This window comes from Mauremys mutica, chromosome 3 (genome assembly GCF_020497125.1).
Source record: "Mauremys mutica isolate MM-2020 ecotype Southern chromosome 3, ASM2049712v1, whole genome shotgun sequence".
Lineage (NCBI taxonomy): Eukaryota > Metazoa > Chordata > Testudines > Geoemydidae > Mauremys > Mauremys mutica.
In genome coordinates, this window is record NC_059074.1 from 115,081,298 (window position 1) to 115,093,816 (window position 12,519).

The window sequence follows — 12,519 nt, forward strand, 5'->3', positions numbered from 1 at the left end:
ATTGTTCTGTAAATGAGCAGATGTAGAATTTTATAGGGCATTCAATATTGTCTAAAACCTGTTCTGTCAATCCAATTTGAGGGGAACTGTGTATTGTACTATTAGTTGTGTTTTCAAAATACTCAATACTACTATGTTTTTATCAACAGATTTTCTAATAAAAGGCAGTTCAAGGTAGGTGCCCTATTCTAAAGACCTTATTCAATCTTTGCTTCAGCAAAACTTAAAAATTTAGGTCTAATAAAATGTATGTAGTGTATTAATTTTTTTAACTTACCCTGGAAGAAACCCTGTCCCAAGCTTGCTTCACCATAGCTTGCTCAAGTGACAATTTACCATCTTTACGTGAAGACTGGATTACAAGTTCAATCTGTTTCCTCTTTATTTCATACTGGACTCGGAAGTGTTTAAATGACTGCATGAAAAGAAAATCAGTACGAGGCATGGAAGGAAATAACAGGACACGTATGGGGTAAGGTTGGCTATTTTACAATTCTGAATTGATAAAAGATTCTACCCTTCCCAAGTGGGAATATGTATTCAATTATGAACTTCCTTGAAATACATTTTTATTAAATGTTTTAACAAGGTAAGAGACTCAAAGGACCTCTGTAGAGATACAGGACTCCTTTGTTTTCCTCCAGTTATTAGGTACCTGAACCCTACATGAAAGGCAGAAATTACTGTTTAGTAGAACTAGCAATTACATTCAATTAGCTTTTAGCAGGTTAAAAGAGGGGTTGGAGCCCCTCTCAGAGGCAGAGAAAACTAGGTTTTGGTACAGAAATGGTCTGTATGGAAACTCCTATGAATAACCATATTTGAAGTTTAGGCTGAAGTTTCCGATGTGGTGTTACCAATAATGCCAAACCCCAGGAAGAAGCAGGACTCTGATACTGCAAACGTTTATGTATTTGAGTAATTTTATGCACAAGTGTGCCCTGAATGAGCTGGGACTATTCGCTTGTGTACTTTTACTTATATGCATAACTGTTTGCAGGATCAGGGCCTCCATTTGGACTTCATACATTGTACATATAATCTGTTCAGCAGAGGATGGGAATTCCATCTGCTTCAAAGATCTACCATGATTTTTGAACCAGCATCTTACAATCAGGAGTTGGTCCTGTAGCTGTCCTATGTATGGCACTCCCACTGAAATCAATGAGTATTTTGGCTGTGGTAGGATTCTGAGAGGAAGACTTATGATATCAAAAAAATATAATTGGGACTTCACTGCTGAATCTGACAAAATAAGAAGGTAGGCTGTGAGGCAAAAAAACCCCTATGATTTAACAAAAACTGCTGAAATCCACTCTTTAGAGCTAAAGCAGTTTAAATCCAGTCACACATGAAGTTCAACAGCCTTCTTCAGGATTCACACCAACAACTGAGTTACTCCAAATTCATACAATTATAACTGAGCAGAATGTGACTCAAATACATATATTTAACGATAGAAGGAAAATAAAGTAAAGTGCAGGCAACGAAAACTGCTTCTTTATTTCAATGATTTCAGGACCATTGTCAAGGCCTAGATCATCTCTTCCCACAGCAAACCCTAGGGCAGGGTTTTTAGAGGGAGCAAATCTCTACAAACCCTCCCTGACATCATCCTGTTACAGGAGAAGAATTAACCGATCTAGAAAAGGTGGTAGGATCTGCACCTAAATTAGGCAGGGAAGACATATCCACTGGAGGCAGACTCCATATTGACTCTGGCTCTTATCATACCCACCCATTCCCCCACATGCAGCATGGCTCCACTGGAGCCACACTATCAAGGCCTACCCTGGGCTATGACTGCCCCAGTGGAAGAAGGGGTTTCCATTAAAATATAATACACGCCCATTCTCCATTAGCCATTTGGACTAATTTCTAGGACCTGGCTAGAGGGGAGTGAAATGTGGCCTCCATCCCTGCCCAAGGCCTGCCCACTCTTCCTCTTGGCCCACCTCCCCTTCAATTATTCCCCCTCACAGAACCTCTATCATGCAGAGCGGCCTCTGCAGCATCCGGAATGTATGTTTGGGGAGAGAGGACTTAGCTACCCCTAGTTGCCCACCTAAGGGCAACCTAGCCGTTCTTCCATCCTGCAGGATGCAGATCTGTGTTAGACAAGTCCCCTTTATTTGAAGGGGGCACAATGGGGGTATCTGCAGACTTAGATTTGTTTCACCAGTGAAACACTGTATACTTTCATGCAGTGAGCACACTGTATTAGTTATATGGAAGGATACAAATTCCGGGGCACATATTACACCAAATCATGACAAAAATCTTCCACCATTTAAAGTTTTCCACAGCTTACCTGGTATTTTTCCTGTAAACTTGCTTCTGCCATCTGTGTCCTGGTCAGGTCCCTTTCAAACTGTTCTACCCAAACTTTGAGGTCTCTCAGCATCAGTCTATCTTCTTTCTGTGAGATGGGAAACCCAAACAGCATTGTAGATGGTTATTAGTCAGTGCCAAAGATAGGCAATATATTATTCTTTCCTAGAAGGCCAATTTCATTTACAGAAAAAGTCAATGTAGACATTTGGGTCAAATTTGACTGTCTATTATCTGCACACAACCTGAATGAATGGGGTTGCCTGGATGTGAGAGTAGAATTTAGACCCCTAGACATGAGGTTCATACTAGCAAGGGGTACTGCAGTGTCACATGGAGTTCTCATTTAAAGCCAATTTAATGTGCAGCCACTGCAATAAATCGCAACAACTAATTTTAATCTGCCACAGATTAAATCACAATTTGTTCACAGTGAATTTCAATGAAGGTCAATTTGTTTGGAAAAGGGCATTATTCCTGATTTTATCATTTATCATCACTTATGGTATTGATGATAAACCGTGTGGTCATAATGACATCCTACATTACCAGACTGTTGGCTCCCTGATTTAAGTGCACCCTCCGGTATCAAACAGCAAGTTGGTATAAATGACAAATGCTTACATATTCTACTATTTTAGTTACGACAAAAAAAAAATTGCAAGGTACTGATCTTCACAGTTTCTTGTGCTCATATACCACAACACACTGATCTTTCTACATTCAACAACAGTATACTGTTTATTCATTTCAACATTGCTTTAGTACGGTGTACTGTCAATCACACAGTTCTTATTAATGCTGTATCCGGAACACTGTGATCAGAGAGTCAGCAACAGAAAAATATCAACAGGAAATCACAGGTCTGTAAATTTGTCATATCAGGATTTAGCACATGATAGAAGGGACAATTGTGCAATGTGTAAACAGCCTAATCCTTAAGCAAGATGTAAGTGACTGAGATTTGCACACAGTGGGCCACATGCATCTCTTACTAACACTAGTGTAACTCAGGAGTAACTCCACTGAAATGAATGAAGATATACTCCTGTAAAACCAGTCAGAGGAGAAGCAAATCCATTAGATTCAACTAAACCCAACTATGTAGTAATCTAAAGTATGTGAGTACGTTTCAAACATCACACCAAATTAGTGGATTCATGCTTACAAAACTGTAGAGGAAATACCTATAAGTTTTTAAAGCAACTGAAACGTACTAAAGAACAGTCATTTTAAACTTAAATATTTAAGGTTCCCTCTTTACCAAAATCCTCTCATTACAGAGGGTTGTCAGGGAGTCAGTAATAGCTCTCTAATTCTCAAGCTGCCCTCAGCCCAGAAGTATATTAGGGCAACCCTGGGGAGGCTATTATTTTACAACCATTAGCTATGGTCTCTTTGGACCATCCATCAGCTGAGAATTGCTGTATGGGAATGGAGCAACCCAGTCCCTCAGTGCTGAGATGGCAGGATAGGCAAATCTGGCACAGGAGCCATTTCCACTGGCTATATGCCTGATGAGAATTCCCTTCCAGGGGAGTTCTCAGCAGGATAGCTGCAGCCAGATTACATTCACTTTGCATGCATCTTGTGGAATCATTTATACCTGTGCAAAGTATGTACAAAGGGCTTGTCTACATAGTCTGGCAGTACATGGAAAACTGGGGTATAAATCTATAGCGCTCTAGCCTGCTGCGCACTAAACAGCTATGTATCCCTGCTACCGCACACACACTGAAAAGCTCCATCGTGTGCTCTGATCTACAGCAGTGGGTCAAAGAGCACTACGGAACTTCTAGTGCACGATAGCAAGGTCCACACAGCAACTTAGTGCACAGCAGGCTAGTGATTTGTACCCCATCTTGCAGCATACTAAGTGTTTATAGAGACAAATCTAAAATGGGTGTAAAACACTACCATTCTGACTTGGTGACTGACTATATAAGCCACAAAGCCATGTGGGGGAATCAGGCCCAAGATTCTTTGAAACACAGAATCAGCAGCAGCAAGAACATGTCTACATTAGCTGAAAGTAGACTTAACAGTTAAAATAAATCCTTCCACAATGTCCTTTGAAGACTGCTAAACAATGTGTACAATCTTGTCATCTAACAGCAAAGAAAAAAAAGGAGCTACTTCTATATGCAGTAAGATTGATTTTTAAGACATCACAATTCTAAAAGAGTGACAGGCATCAAGGTTTTGTGTTACTCCTCAATTGGACTTCCATACATTCTGTATCTGACGTATAAATACCAATGGGTGGGAGATACTCAATAGGTGAGACAACTTTTATGTGATCTTGTGTGTAACACAGAAATGATATGCTCACTTATGAATATGAGAAGAAACACTACCTCCCCTGCAGTCAGTGGGAGTCTTGCCATAAGGCCAGGATTTAAGCCCTGAAGTTTAGCTCTTTACTTCCATATAGCACATTGTATAGTGGCACACAACCTCTGGGTGAAATTCCTGATCCACTGAAATAAATGGAAGTTATGCAACTGATTTCAATGAAGCCAAAATTTCATCCTATATCTGTAAATTCCAATACCGTATTTCATAGAAACCATAGAAATGTAGGAGTAGAAGGGACTCAAGAGACCATCTAGCCACCCGCATGCTGAGGCGAGTCTAAGCATACACAGACCATCCAGGACAGGTGTTTGTCTAATCTACTATTAAAAAATTCCAATGAAGGATTCCACAACCTCCCTTGGTAACCTGTTCCCGTACTTAATTATCCCTCAGATATTTGAAGACTGTCATCAGGTCCTGCTTCAGTCTTCTTTTCTCAAGACTAACCGTATCCAATATTTTTAACCTTTCCTCATAGCTTATATTTCTTTTTAGCATTTTTGTTACTCTTTTCTGGACTTGCTCCAATTCGTCCACATTTTTCTTAAAGTGTGGCACCTAAAACTGGACACACTACTCAAGCTGGGGCCTCCTCACCAGTGCCAAGAAGAGGAGGACAATTACCTCCTATGCCTTATATACAATACTCTATTAACACACCATGGTCTATCTGCCTTTTTTGCAACTGCATCACATTGTTGACTCAGATTCAATTTATTATCCACCATAACCCCCAGATTTTTTTCAACATTACTAATGCCCAGCCAGTTATTCTCCATTTTGTATTTGTTCATTTGATTTTTTCTTCCTAAGTATAGTACTTTGCATTTGTCTTTATTGAATTTCAGACCAATTCTCCAATTTACCACACTGTATAAAACAAATTATTCATGTTGATAGACATGGCCCCATTATAGAGAAGGGATCAAATTCAGCTATGCTGTAAAATCAACCTAAAGTCAATTGATTTGTATTTACTTACACAAATGATGAATTTGGCCCAGAATGTTTTTGCTTTGGAATAATCGTTTGTTAATTTCTTAAACTTTTAGCCATGCTCCTATTTTACCACTCTGTTTTTGCAGCCTGCTTCACTGGACACCCAACTGCGAGGCACCTTTGAAAATGGCACCCTCAAAATCATCACAGACATATGGTAATAAAAGCTTCATCAAACCTCACATTGTTATGCGTATATTTTCTCTTTCAAACACATATTATATATACCACAGGTACGTGAAACAAACTAATAGCTACCCAGCGGTTTTCAAACTGTGGGCCTGAGCTCCACCCCCACCTGGGGGCAGCAGGGCTCGGACTCCGGACCCCTCTCCCCTCCCTTCTCCCCGCACCCAGGATCGTGTAGTAATTCATGGAGGATAGGTCCATCAATGGCTATAAGCCAGAATAGGCAGGGATGGTGTCCCACGCCTCTGTTTGCCAAAGGTGGGAATTGGTGACAGGGAGATGGATCACCTGATGATTACCTGTTCTATTTATTCCCTATGAAGCACCTGGCATTGATCACTGTCAGAAGACAGGATACTGGGCTAGATGGACCTTTTGTCTGACCCAGTATGGCCGTTCTTATGTTGTCAGAAGGGGGTCATGGTGCATGCTAAACTCTATCTATCTACAAATAGATAGATAGATACTTTTCATTTATCTATCCAACCCTGTCTTTCTATATATAGACTTAGATTTAACAAAACCATAATGAAGCATGGCTGAGATACCCTACGTATAAGTTGATCTGCTTTTCTACCATATCACTATAGAATTATTTACTAAATTAAGTGTCAGTGAAAAAGTTTATAGGAGAAACTGGTGTGAAAAAGAAGCAAGCAGTAACACTCAGTTGAGGGATACATTCTTATTCCAGAGTGTTTAAACCAGGGGTCTCAAACATGCGGCCCGCAGGCCGCATGCGGCCCTCGGAGCTCTTCCCTGCGGCCCGCGGAGCTCCCCCAGTTACTTCCTGTCGCCACCAAACTCCCCTCACCCCCGCCCCCCTCCCCGAGTTATTTTCTGTGCCTAAGCTCCCCGCGCGCTGCTCCCCAATATTTGGGGCCGGGTCTCTCCCCTGGCCCCACCTGCCGCCCCCACGCGCCTCCCCCCAGTGTCACCCGGCCCCCACTTGCTGCCCCCTCACCGCCCGGGAGCTCACGCTGACTCCACTCCTCCGCTATGCCGGCTTCCGGCATCACCTGCTGCCGCAGGGTCCTAGCGCCCCCCTGCACTAGGGCCAGGGCACACTGCCCTTCCCCTGCCCTTCTGCCCTAGTCCTGAGACTCTCCAATGCCCCGAGCCTCTCCAATGCCTCAAACCCCTCACCCTCAGCCCCACAGCCCTCACCCCTGCACCCCCTCCTATCCCCAAACTCCGTCCCAAAGCCTGCACCCCCACCCCCTGCCGCAGCCTGGAGCCTGCACCGAGCACAGAGCCTGTACTCCAGACCCCCTCCCCCACCCAAACTCCAGCCCAGAGCCTTAGGCAGTAAATCTAAGTGCGTGTTTTGTCCTTTGAGTGAGGTGCATTACTGAGTGTATATATTTATTAAAACTGCTTGGAAATGACTTCGTCAAAAAAAAGAACACTCATGGAAGAAAAGAGTTTTCCAAGACAAATGGGAGAATTTATATTTTTTCAGAGGTAAAAGATAAAATTCAATGCCTTATTTGTCAGCAAACGATTGCTGTTCCCAAGGAGTATAACGTGCGTCGGCACTATGACACGATGCACCGTGAAAAATATGATGCATTCACCGGAAAAATCCGAGAGGAAAAAGTTCAGCAACTTAAAGCAGCATTTGCCAAGCAAAGAAATTTATTTTCAGGGATTAACAAGTCTAGCGAAGATTCAGTAAGAGCAAGTTTTGTGATAAGCGAAATGATAGCTAAATCATCGCGACCTTTTACAGAAGGCTTATTCATAAAAGAATGTCTTATGAAGGCCAGTGAAATTTTATGTCCTGATAGGAAGAAAGTTTTTGAAGGCATAAGCTTGTCTGCAAATACAGTTGCCTGCAGGATAACGGATTTAGCTGATAATGTGCAAAAACAATTGATTCAAATGGCAAAAGACTTTGAAGTATTTTCAATTGCTCTTGATGAGAGTACAGATGTATCAGATACCGCACAGTGTGCAGTGTTCATTAGAGGTGTGGACTGCAATTTGAATATAACTGAAGAATTGCTAGACTTAATGCCACTGAAGGGTACCACAACGGGATGTGACATATTTCAAGGATTGGAAGAGTGCATTGAAAAAGCTGCGCTGCCATGGAACAAACTCGTATCTTTGGCTACGGACGGTGCGCCATCAATGTGCTCTGAAAACATTGGTGTGGTTGGATTATTGAAGACCAAACTGAACAGCCTCAATATACCAGGAATTAGCTTCACCAGTATACATTGTATTTTGCACCAAGAAGTCCTGTGTAGTAAAAGTCTACAAATGAAAGAAGTTATGGATGTAGTTGTTAAAACTGTTAATTTTATACATGCACAAGGGCTGAATCACAGACAGTTCACTTCTTTTCTAGCAAGTATGGACAGTGAATATGGGGAACTTCTGTATCACACTCAAGTTAGATGGCTGAGTCGTGGAAATGTTTTGAAGCGTTTTTTTGCACTTAAAGAGGAGATTGATTCCTTCATGAAAATGAAAAACAAGGAGGTTCCACAGCTTGCTGATTCCACTTTTATCTGCAACCTTGCTTTTCTAACAGATGTAACTGATCACCTGAATGCACTGAACTTGAAACTTCAGGGTAGAAAACAGGTGATAACACAGATGTATGACAGTATTAAGTCATTCAAAGTCAAGCTTACTTTATGGGGGAAACAGCTGACTGCTGGCAATTTGGTCCATTTCTCAACTCTGAATTCCTTAGGAAAAGTTGAACCCAAATCCTTGAAAGAATATGCAGAGATCATTTCTAACTTACACAAACAGTCTGATGTGCGGTTTAAAGATTTCAAGGCACTTGAACCACATTTTCAACTTTTTTCCACACCATTTGCTGTTGAAATTGACAATGTTGCAGAGGAAATGCAGATGGAGTTAGTGGAGCTTCAGTGTGACACGATTTTGAAGCAGAAGTATACAGATGTTGGAATTCCAGAATTCTACAGGTTTCTTTCACAAGAAAGATTTCCCATGTTATTCTCTGCTTCTGCAAGGATAATGGCAATGTTTGGAAGTACATATATATGTGAACAGTTTTTCTCTTCCATGAAGATTAACAAATCTGTGTTAAGGTCAAGGCTCACTGATGAACATTTGCAAGCAACACTGAGATTGGTTTCGTCTCAGGATATCAAACCTAATATTGATGCTCTGGTTGATGCAAAACGCTGCCAGCTAAGTGGCCAAAAATGAAATGACTGTCAAAATTAGCACTGACGTTTCACATTACAGTTAAAGAAGTTAATAAAAAAGTTAATAAATTGACTTTTAATAGCATACTATATTTTAATACTATACTACTATATTACTCTTCATTTTTTTTTCTGCCTACCTCCAGGCGCTTCCCGCCGCCAAGCCGCCAAACAGCTGTTGGTGGCGCTTAGCACTTTCCAGGAGGGAGGGGGGAGGAGCAGGGAGCCGCACGCTTAGGGGAGGAGGTGGAGAAGAGACAGGGCAGGGGCGGGGCCTCATGGAAGGGGTGGATTGGGGGTGGGGCCAGGGGCAGCAAGGGGGCGTGTCAGTGATGCGGCCCTCGGGCCAATGCACTAGTCCTCATGCGGCCCTCGGGGTCATTTGAGTTTGAGACCCCTGGTTTAAACCTTACCTTTAATTTAGGAATAATAATGGAAAAAGTTGGGATTGCCTGAAGTGTGTCCTGGCAGTATGAAGAAACAATGGATAGCCAATAAAACCGAACCAAACCAAAAAGCAGAGCAAATACAAAGAAGTACAGAGAGAAGTACATTAAAAAAGTCACTCATTTAAAGAAACAGAAGTGACCTTCTTTGAAAGAGAGTGACATTGTGAGGTCAAGGTCTAAAGCTGCTATAAAGGGTAAAACACTGGATGCCTGTAGTGATTGCATCACAAAAACAGCACAGAATAACTTTTACATGCTTAATTTATTGTGTTTTCCTACAGTGACCTGACACATTTGCTGTTTTACACTCAGTCTCCCTTTTCTGGAACTGGAAATTTTTTCTACATTGCAATAGCACAGCCCAATTATTGGTCCAAAATACTACATAAACCCTGTATCTCCACTCTTAGTTTCTCGCCTCCATAATACTACGTACCAAAAAACAAAAAAAATGGTGGCTGCATTATGTTTATTTTAAGCAATCATTTTTTTACCACAATTGGCCTCTCTAAGCTCTAGTGAAATAGAGACTGTATATGTTTAGATTCAGCAGTTCATGAGATCAGTCTCTGGTTGTACATTTGCTGTTCTGTGTAGCAGAAATGGCATTTCTTTACAAATTCAGTTGTCTCCCCCACATATCAAAGCAAAATGACTGCTTGCTCCATTCAACTTTTCAACTATTTAATTTTTTAGTCTTACTTAAAATGTAAACTGTGATATTTAGTCTGAGAAAGCCTTAGCTTGCAAAAAGACATCTATTAATGCAGAGTGGTATTGTTAAAAAGAGAGAAAGAGTCAGCTAAAATCGTAATGAAATTCCACCACTATTTAGACCAGCTGCTATGGTAGCCCTCCGGAAACCAAACACTTACTTTGCAGATTTCAAACCACACTTTGTTTAATTTCCACCAACCCTTTAAAAGTCGGAAATTGGGCAACCCAAATAAAAAGCACCTTAATAAAAAAAAATGAGATATTTATTTTAGATTATATAATTTCATAGTTAATCTTGGCCTGCTATCATTTCAATTTTCCTTTGACCTAGCTAATCATTTACCATATAAAAATGTAATGCAGTATATACATTTTTTCATAGTTTGATATATTAGTCTTTACAACACTAGACTCTCTATATGTGCACCATGCAATGTGAATTAAAGATACTGTGTTGCATATAAAAGAATATCCGGGAAAGCATTACAACTAGGTATGATGTTGCCAACAGGATTAGCCATACACTCCCAGCTTCTTTTTGTCTGTGTAAGAACTGCATAAATTAAGATGCTAATTTTATTTGCTGGAATCTGACTTTCTTCCAAAGTCATCATAATGGGCTTGGCAAGGACACAGAGAACATCCTAAATGGCAAGAATCTGCTATCATGGGTAATATCAATTTTAATGTTGATGATACTCTCTGACAAATCATGAGTAGATCAGATCCAAAGTGTTTGTGGTGCAGAGTAAGCCTCTTAATCCGCTGTATCACAGAAATCCTTTACAATAATACAAGTGTGGAGGTTGCCAAGTGAAGGCTTTCAAACCAATAAATCAAGAAGACAACTCCAGAGATTGCATATCGAAGCCAGATTCTACCAAAGCATTGCCAGTCTGTTGATATTTGGCTTTCTCAAAAAAACTTCTGCAGCAATCAGTTCCAGGTTAAACAATCCATTGGTGATGTGAAAAGGGCAGCTGGTGAGTTCTTCATCAAGGGAATTAAGATTTCTTGGAAGTAATAATATAAGTTTAATGATAGCTAAAATTAAAAATGTTGGTGTGCTACTTCTTCTATCATTTATTTTTCTTGGACAAGCCCACAGCCTGCCAGCTGACATCAGTAAAAAATATAGGTTTTCCTCAGGTTAATATAATCTGGGTGGTATCTCTGGAGTGGTCAGAAACCAGACAGCAAGCCATGGCTCCAGTGCAAACCCTATTGAAGTCTAAGGGAGTCCCTTCTATGGACCTGAATGGGCTATGTTTCTGGCCCTATGTTCCTGGAATTTAAAACAGATGCTAATAACTCAGAATTTCCAGAGTCTAATTTCCAAATCATTTCCCATGCTTGTATTTTAACAAAACAGGATTACAGGAAATGTCTATTAAAGTTCAGCTGCATCTTTTTAAAACTCCTTTGAGAGTAAAGCTAAAAGGCCTTGACAGATCATAACAGGCATCCATAGCAATGATTTATGCAGTGCAACATTTATCCTTTACTGTTCAGGGAAGTGCTAGTTATATCAAACTACCTCTAAATATTTCTTAGAGAAGAGAAACCCACAATGAAAAGAGGTGATTCTGGACAGACGGACAGACAGGTAGACATTTGACTGATGTCAAATGAATAATAATTTTGTTCTTGTTCTTCCAGATGATCCATTAGGGAGCTCCCTAGGATAAATCAATATCTTCCTCCTTTTCCAACTCATGCATCACAGTCACTGGTGGTTTAGCCAAGGAAGATCGGATTATGCTCCATTCTGAGCTCCCCAATATCTCTCCATAATCAGCCACAGGAACTGTGGCTGAAAACTGTTGGATACATCTTCCCACTTTTCTCCTTTGTCAGAGGCTGAGCAGATTGGCTCTGCAGTATTTCCAGCCTCTGACAACCCAAGGAGCAAATGATCAGGATTAAGAACTAAGCCATGGTCTCTTGCACAGAGCACTACCATTTAGAAGGGATGCCAGTCCCAAAGAGCATGTGTAAAATTGAATCAATAACAAGAAAAATCATTGACTGAAAGCACCTTTTTAAGGTGAAAAATCACACCAGACTGTGCAATGGAAAGGAGACCTTCTTGCCATCATAACTAACTCCCAAGTCCAGAAGATGCATTCGGAGCAGGCTTGGACATAAGCAATTTTTCAAACTTGAGATCTTGATGAAAAAAAGCAGTGGTGGAAATATAGCAAAAATAACTCATTCCTTCAGGTAATACATTATTCCACTTTCACTGACATTATGTTTGAAAGCCACCTACAATTTCTTAG

General features: G+C 40.7%; 1 protein-coding gene across 1 annotated transcript in view; it reads right to left on the minus strand.

The window, feature by feature from the left end:
- SYNE1 (spectrin repeat containing nuclear envelope protein 1) overlaps nt 1-12,519 on the minus strand; it is a 468,360-nt gene that overhangs the window by 331,451 nt on the left and 124,390 nt on the right. Inside the window, exons 10-11 of the mRNA XM_045009096.1 lie at nt 2,312-2,419; nt 278-415 (exon numbers count right to left, since the gene is read on the minus strand). Of these exons, the coding sequence (XP_044865031.1) occupies nt 278-415; nt 2,312-2,419 (246 nt within the window). The remainder of the gene's footprint in view (nt 1-277; nt 416-2,311; nt 2,420-12,519) is intronic.